General features: G+C 39.2%; 1 protein-coding gene across 1 annotated transcript in view; it reads right to left on the bottom strand.

Annotated features, from left to right (window-relative positions):
- LOC147710094 (erythroid membrane-associated protein-like) overlaps window positions 1–18,234 on the bottom strand; it is a 205,561-nt gene that overhangs the window by 159,845 nt on the left and 27,482 nt on the right. Inside the window, exon 2 of the mRNA XM_086919314.1 lies at window positions 17,220–17,240. Within this exon, the coding sequence (XP_086775440.1) occupies window positions 17,220–17,240 (21 nt within the window). The remainder of the gene's footprint in view (window positions 1–17,219; window positions 17,241–18,234) is intronic.

Raw genomic sequence — 18,234 nt, 5'->3', positions numbered from 1 at the left:
CGCAGATCCGCAAAACACATCCATACTTAATATAGAGAACCCATATCTTTTGTAAGTGGTGCAAGCACCAGTGTAGTGTAGTTCCTATATTCCCACTAGGCTCTGCACATTGGAATAATATATCCTATAGATTAGAAGTAGGACTGAGGTCGACTAGGTCTCTATCGAATATAGACAGGACAACTTTGTTTCCCAAGAATAAGAAAAGTATCTATAGAGTCGCGGAAATAATAGATAAGTATTTCACTCAGTCACTCAAGCATGCTTCTTTTCTACAGAGGTGCAGGGAAATAGAGAGACGGGCGTTTTCAATAAAAGGTTTTATTGAACAGTCTTCTTTCTCATGCCGGTAAAGTGAACTGCTACAATCATAATGCAGACTGCAAAGTATAATGCGTACAGCGAGAACAATATTATAAAATAATACAGTAAGAGCATTGTATGGTTTCTAAACCATATATAAATACATACATAAATAACAAGGGCTAAAAGTTCTCAACTGGTGCTTCTAAAATACACCTACCCCAATGTACCTAACCTAAGGTTTAGTTTTCTTTGCCAAGAATCTATCAAAGGTTTCTCTAGGTTCTAAACAACTCATACCTTTAGTTTAGAATGAAGAAGGTCTGATATCTCAGTCTCGGGACTCGATTTCCCAACACCCCGCAAGCGGAGCTTGGAAACACTATAGCTGGATTCTCGCCAAGAGAAATGCAGGCTCTTGATCAGTGTGTCAGCTGGAGGGTCTTGCGGTAGCGAGCTGCGTCGGGCAAGTAGATAGTCGAACTGCTCTGAACCACTGTGTCTTGCTAGAGCAAGTGAAGGCATATTTATACCTTGAAGGTGTCTAGTTTGACGTAAAGTCAGACATAATAACGTCAGGACAGAACCCCAAGGGAATAGTAGTTCTTTGTAAAGTACAGGAGTTCTTGGACAAATCAATATTCAAGCAAGGGAAGGTCCCTGACTGCTTAAGCCAATTTTCCAAGAAATCGTTGTGACGTTTTGATACCGGTGGAAGTAGCCATGCCTGTATTTGGTTAGCATGGGCTATGTCTAGTAAGGGAATGATTTCTATGCCTATATTAGGGCAATGTGAATTGTACCTATATAAGGGCATGAATCAGGAAAATTCACTCTGATCCTAAAACGCCGCACAACACCGACTCCACTTTATTATGTATGATATTCTTAAAACAAAAACTTATCTAAAATATGATGTGTTAAAACACCACCCAAAATACATAAAAATGTATTTGAAGCGGTTTGTAAATGAAAAGAACATTTGTGCTATACGCATTTAAAAGCAATGTTTCATTCAAAGCATATCGATGACATTTACAAATACTCATCAGAATGAATCATGAAAATACATTTATAAAAATGGCTCTGATATACAGAAGAAAAATGTCGAGACCATTTCATGACAGAATATATCAATTGTTTGGTTGTGGACAAGGTCAAATATTGTCTCTCGGAAGTATTCAAAGGATTCTTGTTCTCTAGGAATAGTTCTTCTTTATGCAGATTACTTTATGCAAAAAAAAGAAAATTCTGTTTTGGAAAAAAGTCAAATCATAGAAAAATAGAGTTCAAAAGTTAGAAGTTTGTTTTTGAAAAGTGAAGGTCGAATTCAGAGAAAACTGTGTGCTAACTTCAAAAGTCAGTGTCATTGTTTGGAGAAAACATCAAATCCTCTAAGCTGGTAAAGAATTTGTCTACTACTGTAGGTGAAAGTTGGACTACCTCATTAAGCAGATCTATTGCACATAGATGAGAAGCATTGCCGGCAGTGTCAGCCGTATTAGCAATGTTAGAAGTAGATGGTACCTGTGTGCCTGTTGCTCCACGTATCTCATCGTCTGCAGTTTGCGTCTGTGAGATCTCAACGAATGCCGTCATCAGTATTGGTAGCTGCTGGGGACAACACAGTGCATGAGCCATTACTGGTTCAAGCAAAGTATCAACTTCCGCTGGCAGGACTGATGGGAGTGTCAGACAGATGTCTAGCACACATTCTTCTCCACATAGCAGGCATCGTAGAACAGGTAAGATGCAATCTTGCCAGATTGGTCGGAATGATAGAAACCACCTGGTATTTAGATCTCTTAAACGAGTCAAGCCCAGAATTTGTATCATGCGCCCATGACACTTCATTGCCAGAAGGGGGTTCTCTAAAGTGTTCTGGGTGTCGATGGTGACTAGACTTGCCATACCGGAGCAGAATGAATAAAAATAGTATTCCTGCTACGATACCCAAAACGAGAGGCAGGCCGCCATATACAGAGTGCACAAAGTTTGGAAAGATGCCTAGGACTGCTTCAAAGGGTGCTAACAGTCCCCAAAAAATTACCTTAAATACATGTACAATACGACTCGTATCAGACATGTTTAAGAAACGACCTAACATTTCTGAGAAATGTATAGGGCAGTTTGTTGATAAAAGGGCATGTATCTCTGCAGAAGTCCTTGCAACCTGCAGACCATACGTCTCTTTGATCGAGGTCAGTGGCACAGTTTTAGGAAACAATACTTGCATACAGCAAGTGACCCTGGCTGACACAGTAATGAGATAGGGGGTTCCTGGCAACATGCCACAACAACTGTGATCATTCAACATAATGTAACTTCCATTCAAAAGCTGCTTAAAAATGGGATCTATCACTGCAGCTGGAGAAACTTGCAGGTGGCAGGATAGGTAGTTCAGAGAACCATCGCAGCAAGCCCCATGTAAATTAATACCCTGACATAAGACTAAACCACTTAGTGTGTTTTCACAATTTGTACCACTAAGAAACACTTCTTTTCCCCCACTTCAACATTTGTGTATATACGGTAAATCTCAGCATGTCTTGATGTATTCTTTACCCAACCTTTCATATACGCCCGCTGGTATATGTTTTAAACAATGCTGAAAATGGAAAATCGTCACAGGCAGAGTGATTGTACCATGTATTATCCATTCTGTCGCTGGCTTCTCAGAAACAGTTAATGGTAATCTTTCCAGTTTTTCAATGCTCAGCACCGTGTAGTCTGCCCCTCTCTGTGCCAAAGTGATTTGTTTATCTGTAAGGTTAAATTTAGAAAACAACAACCTGGTGTTGTTTAGACGCCAAGGCACATAGCCAGATGAAGATTTTGTAATGTCTAGCCCAAAAGCATTCTAGAACGCAATTGTGGCTGACCATGCTGTAACATGACCAAGTCCTGTTCCATTATGTCAATGGCAGAGGATACTATGCTGTCCAAAGAATATGTTCTGGATGACAGGGTCGTTAACCCATTGTCAACAACAGAGAGTGATTTCTCTAAATTAATACGATCAATTTCTCGTATTCGTTCTGCAGTCTCTACTTGTGTTGTTTTCTATGCTTCATTATATATGGCATAGATACCGGCGTATATAAAACGTTTATGATGCGGTTTCGCAGGTCCTTGTAAGAAGTCCCTTAAATCAACGCCATCTTTAAGTAAACATAAATGTTGTTTTACTTCTGTCAGTGTAGATTTTTGTAGTCACTCAAGGCACAGTTTTCCCACACTGTAAGATGTTGCTATCCCTGTATGTTGTCTCTGGACATATCTTGGATCTGGCCTAGTAAATGTAAACCCTTGTGTTTTATTCAGGAATCTATCTTGACAGTTGTTTTTGTCTGTGGGCCAGATTAACCATTTTTTCCAATCAGGATCGGTTCTGTTGTTAAGTGAAATAGTTTTTACGTCAACCACCCCCTCTAAAGTGTTACTTCCATCAGATGTAGGTGTAAGTACTAACAGTTTGTTTAAATCTTTTATCTTAGCTAATCTAAGACAAGAAGTCTGTTGAACAGTGTCATTTAAAAACAACATTTGTTCTGGGATAATGCAGGCTCAAAATAAAGCTGCTAAGCCTTGCACCTGCCAGTCTTTTGTGCTCCAGACAGTTTTTGCCTCAATGGTGTCTTTACAAAAGTCAAAACCTAATGTAGACAGCTGAGCCTAAAAGGCCGCAGAATAAATTTGCTTTGTATTTGTCCTATTAACATTTTTAAAGAAAAAATATTCTGGTTTGGAAATATTAAAGCCTGAAAAGTACGGAAATTTGTCATAAAATGTTTCAGAGCTATTTTTTGGTGGCGTTGGACAATGTTCCCTTTGATTATAGGTGAAAACATTTCTAGAGTTTGAAGATCTATGCAAGAAATGATGACCATAGTGATTATAACAGTACATTTGTTCCTAATCTGATGAACCTTCTAAGTATTCATGATTTGTAAATTTTGCAGACATTTCTAAGGCTGACATCATATAATTACCAGTTTCAAAGTCCCAATCATCAGAAAATGTGCTGGGAGAAACAAAATCACTCAAGGAAACCTTGAATTGGTGTAGAATCTTCAACAGCCCTGCCGGACCAAGAATGTCATATTCCGTTCTGTCCCAAGCTATACCACCTGGTATAGGAATGGCTGTGATGTTTACTGCTGACAAGTCTCTTTGTTCACGATGGGATGATTTGTGTGGTTTGAACAGTAAGTTGATGTTCTTTCTTACTGTGTCATTTGTACTATATTTTCCATTGATCAGCATTCCCAAGGTAAATACCAGAGTCAACCAAAGTAGAAGGAAAAGTACACCTAAGATAATCCATACTTCAACCCACGGTGAAACCAGGTATATTTTTTCCAGTTGTTGCAAGAGATCTGTTATCTGTTTTTTGAAAGTCTTTTCAGCTGGCTGAGTTTCAGTTTCACTTGGATCCTCAGAAAACGTATCATAGTAAATGAAGTAGCCAGAGGCAGTTCTGTCAATTGCAGGGATTGCTTCCGGATTCGATGAAATAGCTGGAATCACTTGATCACTTGTCATATTAGTATACTCAGATGCTAAATCATTGTAGACAGGTGTTTCTTGACAAACTGTTATTTGGGTCTCAAGAGGCACAAGTTCCATGGCTTTGTTACATAGTCCTTTGTTCTGTGCTGCAGAGTCTTCAAATGTTGTCAGTCTCTGAGTTTGAACCTCTTGGATTGTAGCCAGATTCGGGCGTCTGCTACATCTTTGGAGTCCACTTGGCCTTCTACTTATGATCGGCTACATGATGTGGTTTTACCAGGTTGATAGATACAAACCTGTTCTCCTTTCTTCCAGCAAGGGGCAGCAGCAGTACTGTTCTCGATCCGTGGATTGCTAGCACAGGTACTGGTTGTCTGTATGAAGGCCCAAATTCCTTCTTGTTAGCGATCTTTTCTCTGACTAGATCCCCAATCTTTGGAATCCAGGCAGACCTTGCTGGGATGGGTGTTTTTTCTTCAGTGGTCATTGGCTTCAGGAATACGTTGCTTTGACTTTTTCTTGTTTCATTTAAGTTCCGCAAAACATCCAAACGGTCTTTGATATCAAAGGTTTTTGTTCTACCACTGAAGTGTGACAATCAAGGTCCTGGACAATCATTGTAGTTCCAAACAGGATTTCATATGGAGTAGTTCCCCCTAGAGAACTTCTTAGCAGATTATTAAGACAACGTTGGACACTTATTAGATGTTTGACCCACCCGTCACCCCAACCTAGTACCCTAGCTGTTATAGATTGCTTTATGTCCCGTTTATTTCTCTCCACAACCAAATTTCCCTCAGGGTGGAATTGACTAGAATACCGCAATGCAACAACCAGATTGGCCATGGCCTCTTTGTAAACTTTTGAGCTAAACGCAGGACCCTGGTCAGAATGGAGCGTGCCGACTGCGTATATGCCGATAAGGACTCGCAAATCTTTTATAACAGTTCAGGCATCAGCCAAGCGCTGGGCCCACATCCAAATAAGTCTCGTCTTAATATTTGTGGGACCGCATTTGTCCATAGGGACGTCTGTGTAGATAGTCTAATGCTGTCTAACAATGGTGTCTGTACAGGGCTGGCTACACTGTAGTCATGCATCTGGCGGCGGTCTCTGCTGCGATCTCTGTTGCAGTCATGGCAATTAATTGCAAATGTGTGAATGTGACCATTCATCCCTGGCCACCAGTACTTCTCTTTTAATTCTAGTATAGATTTAGAGCTTCCCTGATGTATCAGACCCTCTCCCAAATGTGCTTTATTTATCAAAGCTACCCTATGTTTCCTGTTTGGAATTACTCTATCCCCCACTCCAGGAATTAGAGCAAAAGGAACGGAGTTTGCATCAATTATGTATGAATATTTCAGTGGATAGTTTTGAGGTAACGCTGCACCCCTGCCTTTGCTTGTCGCATTGACAGCTACCAATATTTAGTCTATTTTCGTTTTTGAACGTTTGCACAGCTGCCTTCGCGGCTTAGTCAGCCAATGTTGATGACTCAGTGTATGGATCACGTGAGCTTTTTGTAGTTCTTTTCGTAACTGAACTACTTGTTCCCAAGGCAATTTATGCTCGATTGTGCCACCTTTTACATATTTGAAATCGTTTTCAATCAAGTTCTGCAAGTATTCATTATAATATTGAACGCAATAATAGGAATCACACCTATGAGTGTGGGGAATTCGCGATCTGTATTTTTGAGCGCCATCTTGAAAGCCTGTAGTTCAGCTCGCTGAGCTGTACAATCTCCGAGAGATTGTGTTTTTGTGACCATAGTTCGGAGTTTACCATCGTGCCAGCGACCTTTAACTATCGCACATGCAGCACTATAAGCTTGTTTACCCCGAATTGCCGGTTGTGCTGATCCGTCTGTATAAATTATACAACCGTACTGTTCTAGAGGCAGAATCTCAATAGGCAGAGGACATTCTTGTTCATATTGTAGAAATTCTTGTGCTTTCAAGTCGGGGTCAAAAACATATTCAACGTCTGTTGCAGCAAGAGAATTACCCATTGTATCCATATAGGATGGAAAGCCTTTGCATTGGAATGCTTGCTTTTGTTACTGCTTCTAAAGCAGGTACAGGAGTAACGACCATTATGCGTTTTCCTTCTGCAAGGGCTCTCTCTTTTGCTACTGCATTTTGAACCGTTGTCAGAATTTTCTCTGTAGAAGTGAATTTCATTTCTGCTTGTGTGTACAAGTGTGACTTATAAGCAATTGGTACTTTTTACCCTACATTAAAGGTTAAGTACGTGAATCCGCATCTTCCTGGAATGATTCGGATTACTCAGTTGCGTATATTTACGCGTGTTTGTAAATGTGTGGTTGCTAACATGTCTGTTTGTACTGAATGCAAAATGTGTTTGTGTGTTTGAGTCCAATTAATTTGTTTGAAATTCCAGTTTGATTAATTCATAGAGAGGTTTAACCCTTTCTGCGTAATTTGGAATGTAAGTTCTTCAAAAATGTAGGAAACCTAGAATTGACTGTAATTTTTTCAGCGTTTTTTGAGGTTGGAGCAGCGCACATTTCTTTAGGAAGTTTGCTGCCAGGCTTTTGCCTTCACTTGATAATTCATATCCTAGAAACAGGACGTTGAGGTGGGCAATTCGTGATTTTTTAAAATTGAATTTGTACCCTTTAGAGGCGAAGCCAAGTATTATGGTGTTCAAGTGCCTTTCCAAGTCATCGTCTTTTAAGTAGATGTCATCGACATACGATAATGCTTCATCATCATACGTTTGTTGTGACTCTGTTACTCTGGCTGAAAATAACTCTGGACTATTCTCGAATCCCTGGGGAGACGACAGAACTGATGCTGTTTCCCCATGATTGAGAAAGCGGTCAAATACCTGCTTTCTGGTGCAATATTTTGACAGAAGAAACCGTTAGAAATATCTAATGTTGTTTTATATTTTTTACGCGCAATGTTATTCATTAGTGCTGCAGTGTGTACATTTTGTACTGCAAATGTTTTGTAACAAGAGTTTAGATGTCTGTAATCCAAAGCTAGACAATATGTATTGTCTGGTTTGGATACAGGAAACAAAGGACTGCTCATTGACCAGGTGCATGTTTCATTCACCCCTTGGCTTTCAAGTTGATCTAAAATATCCGTGACCTGTTTTTTTGCTTCTTGCTTAACTGGGTACTGCCTTTTTGCAGTTGGTTGAGTTTTTAACTGGATTTTATGTTGATGAAAATCCTCATCCCATCCCAAATGATTTTTATATAATGAAGGTGCCTGGGCGACTGCCCATTTTCTGGCATATGTGCATTTTTTATGAATCGGAATATGGTCGGAGAAGGCTGGCATAATGATGTCTTCCACCATGTGGGCATTCCCTGACAAATTCAGGTGGCCAGTCTTGTTCAGCTAAAAGAATGTCATAACCCTTAGAGAGCGTCTCCCAAAAGAGGGCTCTTATTTTTCTAGTAATGTCCCCCTCCATCCGGAGTGTTATTTCAAATAGCTTGTGCGGGACACTAACCCTGGTATCAGCAGTTTCAACTTGGATGTACTCATTCAAGTCCACTGTCTCCAGAGGAACCTTCAAGATCTTGCGAGCTACGGTTACTTCTGCTGCGCTGTCTAACATTGTCTGAGCACACTCCCCGTTCTTGAGTTGTGTCCTCAGGATCCTCGGCATGTCTGATTTTTATACCTGCTACCTTCTTTTTGGTGAATTGAGTTTCTTATTTTTTGAAACGTGTTGATCATCTTTGGACTTCACGCGTTCTTCCTTTTTTTATGATCGCCCTCTTCTTTCCGATTTCTGTGATGAAGTCTGAAAGGTACGAGAGAAACGTGTATCATTATCTTAATATCTATCAGGTTTTCTCAAATTATCCCTATTACTGAGGTTATACCTCCTTTCAGAGGGCTCCTTTTGAGGAGACCTACTTCGGGATTGAGAATGATTCTCTTTAGAAGTCTGTTTAGTGTTCTGTTTTGCTGGTTTACCACCCAAACTGTCTCTACCTAGTTCTTCATAGGATTTTTCAATTATTCTGGCTAGTTCTTGAGGCTGCTCGGTTACATCAAATTCTCTTAACTTTTGGTGGATCGCCACAGATGCTGCTTTACCTTTAATATTAGCTAATATTATTGTTGAGACCTGTTTGACATCTTTCAGTAATTTCATACCTAGATTTAAAGCAGGCTCTGCCCCGTATTCATTTTGAATCTGTTTCAGGACATCTGGTATTACCGCCATAGACGGAACACCATGTGTTTTTGTGTTGATTGCAGCAAAGACTGTACCCCAAGTGTCGCAGTCTTCCAGGTGTGGTGCAATCCCCATTGGTAAACAGATTGTTAAAATTCTGTGTTTCTCATGAGGGGTAGCATCAGGAAATACTGCCTCGTTTTGAGTAATTTTTTGAGCTATCTAGAATGGAATTTGTTCCGCTTTTGCAGGTAATTTACCAATGACTGCTTGTGTAGTCTGTGGTGTGATTTTTTTGTGTTCCTCTGGTAAGTGGTGTGTTGTGGAATCCTTATAGGAGGTTGGACTGTTAGAGTCCGCATGACATATTGAACTCATTGTCTATGTATTTTTATTAGTTGTTTTAGTTGAACTAATAGTTATTCACCCGACATTTCTTCAATGTCAGGATGTGGTGTATAGCTGGCTAGTAACGGCCATGTTGCTCCTGGTCTACCTAGTGGACCGAGCCTGTTAATGTGATTTTGATGGTGTAGGGCGCCATTAAACCAGAGTGCTTGCTCTTGGTAAGTAAGTGGAATTTCAATATCCTCGAAAGGAACGTATTCCGTTGGATGTTACTCTACTTTATAGAAGTGAAACACATGTGTTACTGAGTTGGCTTCAGGGAAGATAAGCCATGAATAGAATACCTATGTCTGCCGATATTCGTATGCCTCTATCACAAAAATTACCCTACCACCTCTTGATGATAGGCCATTTGTTATAAGTTTTATAGTGATAGCTTTCCTTGAATTTTCTGGGATGATTATAGCATCCAAGTCATCTTGATGGACCCTGTAACGTCTCATCCGGGTAGGGATGCAGCTTTACCGGTTGCGTTATTGTTGTCTCCGGTCATTGTTTAATGAAAGTTGCAGAGAAAGTTTCATGGAAACAAAGATAAGATGCACAATATTTTGGAACACTGTATCCTTCAACGTTGAAAAAAACCAAAAGCTAATACATAGGATTTTCGTCCTAGTCAGTTATGGCGGATATTTTATCCTTTTACCCACTCCAGACGTCTATTGGAGTATTTTTATGGAAAAAAGGGGTCTTTGAGAAAAGCACGACTGAGTTACTTTAGTATCTAGCATTAAATTAGTGCCTTACCAAACGTCGGGCGCCATGTAGTGTAGTTCCTATATTCTCAATAGGCTCTGTGCATTGCAATAATATATTCTATAGATTAGACGTAGGACTGAGATCAACTAGGTCTCTATCGAATATATTAAACTTAATAGTGAATGCCAGCTTGCTGAGAGGTCACTTGAAACTTTCTCAAATTCACAAGAAGGTATTAGTTACTGACAACCGCATAAACATGACAACTGTGTTTCCCAAGAATAAGAAAAGTATTTCTAGAGTCGCGGAAACAATAGATAAGTATTTCACTCTGTCACTCGTGCATGCTTCATTTCTACAGAGGTGCAGAGAAATAGAGAGACAGGCGTTTTCAATAAAAGGTTTTATTGAACAGTCGTCTTTCTCATGCACGTAAAGTGAACTGCTACAATCGTAATGCAGACTGCAAAGTATAATGCGTACAGCGAGAACAATATTATAAAATAATACTGTAAGAGCATTGTATGGTTTCTAAACCATATATATAAATACATACATAAATAGCAAGGGCTAAAAGTACTCAACTGGTGCTTCTAAAATACGCCTAGCTTAATGTACCTAACCTAAGCCTAGTACGCAGGAACGAGTAAGTGTGGTGTAGCCTAGGTTTAGTTTCCTTTGCCAAGAATCTATCCAAGGTTTCTCTAGGTTCTAATCAACTCCATACCTTTATTTTAGAATGAAGAATGTCTGGTATCTCAGTCTCGGGACTCGATTTCCCAACACCCCACAAAGGGAGCTTGGAAATACTGGAGCTGGATTCTTGCTGAGAGAAATGCAGCCTTTCTATCAGTGTGTCAGCTCGAGGGTCGACTTCCTTCGGCACTTGCTGTAGCGAGCTGCGTCGGGCAAGTAGATAGTCGAACTGCTCCAAACCACCGTGTCTTGCTAGAGCAAGTGAAGGCATATTTATACCTTGAAGGTGTCTAGTTTGACGTAAAGTCGGACATAATAACATCAGGAAAGAACCCCAAGGGAACAGTAGTTCTTTGTAATGTACATGAGTTCTTGGACAAATCAAAATTCAGGCAAGGTAAGGTCCCTGACTGCTTAAGCCGATTTTCCAAGAAAGACGTTTTGATACAGGTGGAAGTAGCCATGCCTGTATTTGGTTTGCATTGGCTATGTCTAAATAAGGGAATGATTTGTATGCCTATATTAGGGCAATGTGATTGTACCTATATATTGGCAAATTTACTCGGATCCTAAAACTCCATACAACACCAGCTTACACACACTGCAGTGGAAGACCTGTAGTTCCATTTTATATGGCCTCTCATGAGTGGCATAATACATGCTTCAGCCCATGAGAGGCCTCTGGGGTACCTTTGCCCTGGCTACATGTGTACCATATACTAGGGTTCTGACAAGGGTACCCCAGCATCCAATTTGGAGTGTACCTAAGTAAATGGTATAACATTTTAGGTAGAACGCAGTTAGTCTAGGGTCCTGAGTAGCAGGATCCCAGGCACACTAGTCAAAAACAGTATAACATCAAGCAAAAAGTGGGGTGACCATAAGAAGCAGATCCTACTTTCCTACACCATTGTGGCACAGTTTGGAGGAAAGGGTCATGCTCTGGGATGTTGCTCTGCACCTCATTGGACAGGAGTGCCCTCCTGATTGAACACTGAATAAGTATCTGAGAGGGGCAGAACTTCTCAGAGCTGCTGCTTGAAACAAGAGAAGAAGAAGGGTACATGTTGGAAGTTTTATTTGGACAAACCAGCCCTACACTCTGACTGACTGCGTCTGGTGCACAATTTGTAACTACAGCCCTGAGGGACTAACTTGCTTCAAGAGGAATAAAGAGTGGACTCCCTGCAAGCTGCAGGTTAACAGAGTTCACATGCATCATCACCACTAAGAATCCCAAGTAGATTGCAGGAACTGAAGTTCCACATTTTCAAGGACCATCTTGGGGATTCCAAACCCTTGGATTGTGTTTTAGACACTTTGGAACCCCAAAATTAACTTTAGGAAAAAGTTCCAGAAGTTTACAGAAGTTTGGAGCAACTTTGGAAAAAGCTCCATAAGTGGACCAACTCGACTTGACCAGACAAGCCAGCAACCTTCAGCCACGAGCTGGCCTGCCATGCTGGTTCGTCCCACTGAAAAGCTTCCGACTTCCGGAGTTTGACCAGAAGCTCCCTGGAATGCAGGCCGACAAATCCTGACCAAACCGGGCCTAGTGAAGAGCATCGAGGGACAAAAGCAGGAATAGCTATGTAAAAGTTATAAGTCCTAAGGTAAAAGACTTGAACGTCACCAACCGCGTGAGTTATGGTGCCCACGTTCAACTGCGAGTTGGCCTGGATCCTTGGTTTGTCCTACTGAAAAGCTCTGGAGGTCCGACTATCATAGTTTGACCGGGAGCTCGACTAAAGTCAAGAATGGACTGGTAGACAGCATCGAAGGACCCCGAGAGTAAAAGCTCCAGGAAAGTTTATAAGTCAGAAGGTAAAAACTGTAACAGGCCTGCCGCGAGAGGAAGTTGCACAGAGCTCCATCGCTGTCGGCCTGAAACTTTTACTGTGTGCCAGGCTAACGGAGAGTAGATGTCCTAATAAGTGCAAAAGGTTTCTATGTACTATATAGTGCTAAATCTTTAAAAAACCATATCTACAGGTCCTTACTTTGGATTTTTTTTCCTTTGCTGCCATTTCAAAGATACATTTCTTCCTATTTTCATAAATTGGGGTTGGATTTTTATTGTCTTTTGTGTCTTAATTATTTACTGAATTGATGTTTTTGAATGCTTTACCAACATGTTTCTGAAATTGAGCCTGCATGATCGCAGCCAAGCTGCCCAGGGTTGAACATGGGAATAATGTCATGAGACCAATTCTGAGCCCTAGTCTGTGTTAGTGGCCTTATTGCCAGTAGTAGATATATATTTACCACTACTAATAATCCACTTTCCAACACTAGCGAGAATACCATCAATGCCCAATGTAAGTTAGTATCCTTTCGCTTTGGACAACCAAAGAATTAAATACTTCTTACACTCTTTATGTATCACTTACTTTATTGGGATGATATGTGGCATAAAGGCCCTATAATATGTGCCTAAAATGCTATTAAGCTGACTTGAACTGAAAATAAATGATATACTTAAAGTTGGATTGAAATGTAAGCCTTGAGATACTTGGAATCGAGTTAGCTCATAAACACAGCAGCATTATCCAATACCCAAAGGAAGAAGCCAGATTAGGGTTTCTAATTATACCATCTGTCCTAGAGGTGGCTGAATACCAAAGCATTCCAAATGTGATTCGTTCTCTGGGGAGACAGCATTCTCCATGGTATCTCCTCTCCCATAGAGTCACAGGGGTCTCATTTCTCACCACCCGGTGCTAGATTTCAGTCAAAGTGCCAGTATGAATTAGATCTCCCTCTGGACCGCTATTTATATATAAAACACTGAGCAATTCTTCATAATAAGTACTTTCTGGGAATAATAAATCCCACAAGATGAGTTAAGGGACACAGTGGAACTCTAACACCTGTATCATTTATGAATACCACATTCAAAGCCACTAAGAAATAGGAAATGTATTTAGAAAGATGTATTATAAACTACTTATTTAGAACATAAAATATAAATGGTACTAAAACAGACTATAAAAAGAAATACAAAGATAAATGTCATGGTTAGCAACAACAGCAAGAAAAAATCTAACATTTTTATTGTGTCATTATTGTCTGCCTTATGCTTTTTTGAGATGTTATATTATCTTTCCTTAAGTTGTAACTAGCAACATTGTACATGAAATTCTAGGTTGGTTCACCTAACATTGAGATTTATACTATCTTTGCTTAAGCAGTAAATAATAAATTGTGCCAGAGATTCTCGGCTGATTCACCCAACATGCTTATGATTTAGTTATAAAATAGTAATTTAGCTATTTCCTGTCACGACTAACAAGCATGTGCGAGAATGAATCATAAACAGTGACCAGCTGTAAGGTATTTCCCCCTCTGTCGCCTCTAACTGAGGTTCGGGCTAAAAACCGGCATAGCTTTTGCCTCTATAACTATGTCTGGAACGTTGTCTCTATGTATGATCCGTTATCTGAAATTTTAATGTATACAATTTCCAATTTTTATCTTTTCCTACTTTTTATTTTGTAAGCAATTACAGGATTTTCAGATATTAAAGCAAAAAGCAAGAATAGGACAAGACAAGAATGGCAGGAAATGTGCCAAATCATTTATCAGAGAGATAGTATTCAGTTAACATTCATTAACATTCCTGGATAGGCCTTTCTACTATTTCTAAACAGCTTTATAACATCACACATTCTATAAAAAGAAATAGCAAAGGTTGGAAAAAGCTCAATATTGAATTCCTAGAGTCTGAAAGGACAAAATGATGGAAATTGAAAAGTCTGAACGAGAATTGTCACAGCATTCTTGACACATATTTTAACAACTTTAAGGCACTGGACAGCTCCTGGTGGACCTACTAACTATCAATGCAGGATGACTGTAGGTCAATAAAAATAGTTTTCCAAGATGGAAAGGGTTTCTGGAGCAGCAACATTTACCTCTTAGGATGTTCTTGGCCAGACAAACTCATTCCTTGTACCTAAGAAGAGGGCGGGTTCTCCTTGTTTCTCATGATGGGTTCAAACACTGCTCATGTTTACAGTCCTATGGATGAAGTTGCACTTTGACGATTCAAATATTACAGAGCTTGAGCTTTGGCACTGCAGACAGATTGGTATTCTAGAATATAAGTTCCTTGTCTCCATATAACACACACTGTTGAATGAACGACTAGCCTTGTGTACTTTTTAATAACTGGGAGAATGGCCATCAATGCCCAATGTTGGTTATTATCATTTTGGTTCAGGCATCTGAAGAATTAAATACGTATTACATTCTCTATGCATCTCTTAATTTATTGAGTTGATGTGTGGCATAAAACAGCCTCATAACTCATCAATTGCTATGGCCTGGGTTTCCCTGGTGGATGGCTACTGTTCCTAATTGGAAAAAAAATCCTAATTCTTCCGTGCTTCTCTTGAGTGATTATTAAACTGAAGCTAGAGTACTCTAACGAGAGGTAATTAACTAATTTAATTAACCTGCTCATGAGAATTTTAGGATTTAAATAAACACCTCCAAAAGTTGAAGTTTGCTAATTAAAAACAACTGTCTATAATGCAAATGGAGTTTGACCCTATGTACGGAGCCATGTATGGATTTAGATTCTGTGGACAGCGATGTTTCGCATGAATCTTCTGAGGAGAAGCATTTTGGAAATGCAGCTATTCTCTAAATATGGCTAACTATTACCAGGTAGCCCAATGACAGGCAGGCAATAGGCCAAGGTTTCCAACCATGAAAAACACCCCTAAGAATGAGGATATTACAAGAGTGACAGGGTGGAGCATTTGCCAGTTTATAATAAGTTTCATTATCTCCATACTGCTAATTATACCTCCCTGTGTTTTCCTTCTATATGCTGAAGGGGACAAGGAAGATGGTCTTGCACAACAAGCCTGAAAATGCCAAGTGTACTAGGTTATGGAAATGCTTATTTTTAAATATATATATGCAATGCATTTCTAAGACAGACAGTTCACAGACCCTGTCAGCTGGCAATTGGAAAATATATTCACAAAGAGGAAGAGTCTGATTTAATTAAAGGTGGGATTTGAAGCCTTCACAAGTAAACTGTAGGGCTCATCAAGTGAGGTCAATTCATCTCAATGATGTAAAGACTGGAGAGGATAGCAATATAAAATGGGTGCCCTTTACTTTTAGTACGATATTAAGCAAGAAAACAGAAAATGTGTATTGTGTTCTTCTAACTCTCATAACCTATTTTTTAATTTCTGTTCTTATTTCATAAACTGTTGTTCTATTTCCAGACAATTTACCAGAGTCAGAGTATCACGCAAGAAGGATTTCAAACGTTGAGAGCTTTAAGCAAGAAGCAAGTAAAAGGTCTAACTTTAATGCCACAAAAAACTGTTTCCATGCTTAGGCTACGATAGATGATCTACTCTGTAAAGTAGCAGCAAAATACCACTATAAGGGATCATAATTCATCTATGCTTTCATATTAAAGATTAACCATACATAGCACTCCCCTTTTTCTTTTTGGAAATTGTCTGTGTACACAAAAATCTATTTATTATGAGCTCACTAGTTTTTATTAAAATATCATCTATTTATCATTGCTCAATTTAAAAACATACCGCTTACTTTGATTAAATCACCTATCAGATAAAATATAGAGATGAAAAGGTTAATCTTGTTTTGAGAATGTGCAATTTATTTCTACATTTGCTAATAGTGAAAGTAACCAGATTAAGGACAAATCAGAAACGGTAGCACTAGCTATTTGGACAGTGTTTAATTAATTTTGGGAAAATTTCAGAAATGTCATATTTTTAAGATATTTTGTTTCACATAGTCATAGATAGTTTATGCATTTCAAACTGACCTATCACATTCACACTCATTATACTTTTTAAAAAATCACTCAATCATGGCCATCTTTCTTTAAGTATATGACATCAAGTTGCCTTGCACTATACTGGTTTGGAGTCGTTGAAAAGTAATACATTCATTGAAAAACATAAATAGGCTTCAAAAATAAATACCAAACAATATGTCGAACTTTTTTGAACCTCATATTCATTTTTTTTTAAACCTAGAGTCATTTGGAAATTCATTCTTTAGATATGTCTACTCAGATAACCTATAGTAGAAGACACATTTCGTAATTAGCATTTCTGAAGATCTTGAAAAAGGAGTAGAAGCGTATAATTGGAGTGCAATCAGTTGGTGAGCATCTTGGTGTTTTCTGCTACTCTGCGGATTGGGAATTGCCTTTCTTACTGTGTAGGGGACTTCTGTCTTTGTATAAAGGAGACATCGTGCAGTATAGTTCCTCTATAGAGCAAAATATAGTTCCCAACATCATGACAAGGAAATAATGCAAGACAGGCAATAAACAATCTCCAGGCAAGTTGTTTAACAGAAGTAGTCTCCCTTGACTAGATTTGTGCTTGCCCTTACCTTTGTTTTAATGCGATTTCACATACCTTTTTCCTTCTGGAGAGTGTCTGAAATTTCAACGACAGATATGTTACTTGTGGAGATTTAATACACAAAGGTGCCAAATTTCAAAGGCAAACATTCAAGTGATATTCCATGTTTGAATATTATGACAACTGTGCTATAGTGTAACTAAAGCAATTCACAAAAATGACGGAAACAGTGCTAAAAATGATGAGATAGAAAATGTCACAACACAATCAGCACTTGACATTTTAAAATAAACAGAACAAATGAATCTGCGTTTGGAACACTACACGAACAGCAACTGGTGCACCAACTCTTCAGCTGTGTAAAAACTTTGTATCAGTGCGTAAACTTAACTTCATATTAAACATTGTGCTGCTTTGCATCACTATTGTGAAGCAAACACAGTGCAAAATGTTTGTACATCTGGACCTGAATTGCTATTGAGCTGACTTGGACTGAAAGGAAATGCTATACTAAAGTTGTATTGAAATGTAAATTCTGGGATACTTGGCAAAAAGCCAGCTCATAAACACAGCAGCATTATCCATTTCCCTAGGAAATAAGCCAGATGAAGTATTTAATTATACCATCCTAGAGGTGGGTGAGTGCCAAATCATTATAAATGTGATTCTTTCTCTGGGGATTCAGCATTCTCCATTGTATCTCCTTTGCTATAGAGTCACATGGGTCTCATTTCTCACCTCCAGGTGCAAGAACTCAGCCAAAGTGCCAGTATGAATGAGAAATCCCTTTGGACTCCAATTCATATATAACACACTAAGCAATTCTTCATTATAAGTACATGCTGGGAAAAATAAATCTCACAAGATGCGTTCTGTGACACAATGAAAGTCTAACACCTGTTTCTTTTATGAATACCACATTCAAAGCCACTGTTGCAAGGATCCTGCTCATACACAGAACTGTGCACAGAGACCCAGGACATCAGTGAATTGTGGTGTACCAGAAACTCACCTCAGTACCTAGAGAACCCCAACCAGCTAGCATCAGTGTCACATTAGCTCTTCGTCC

Source organism: Lissotriton vulgaris, chromosome 5, assembly GCF_964263255.1.
Source record: "Lissotriton vulgaris chromosome 5, aLisVul1.2, whole genome shotgun sequence".
Taxonomy (NCBI): domain Eukaryota; kingdom Metazoa; phylum Chordata; class Amphibia; order Caudata; family Salamandridae; genus Lissotriton; species Lissotriton vulgaris.
This window is presented reverse-complemented; position numbering and strand designations above follow the sequence as displayed.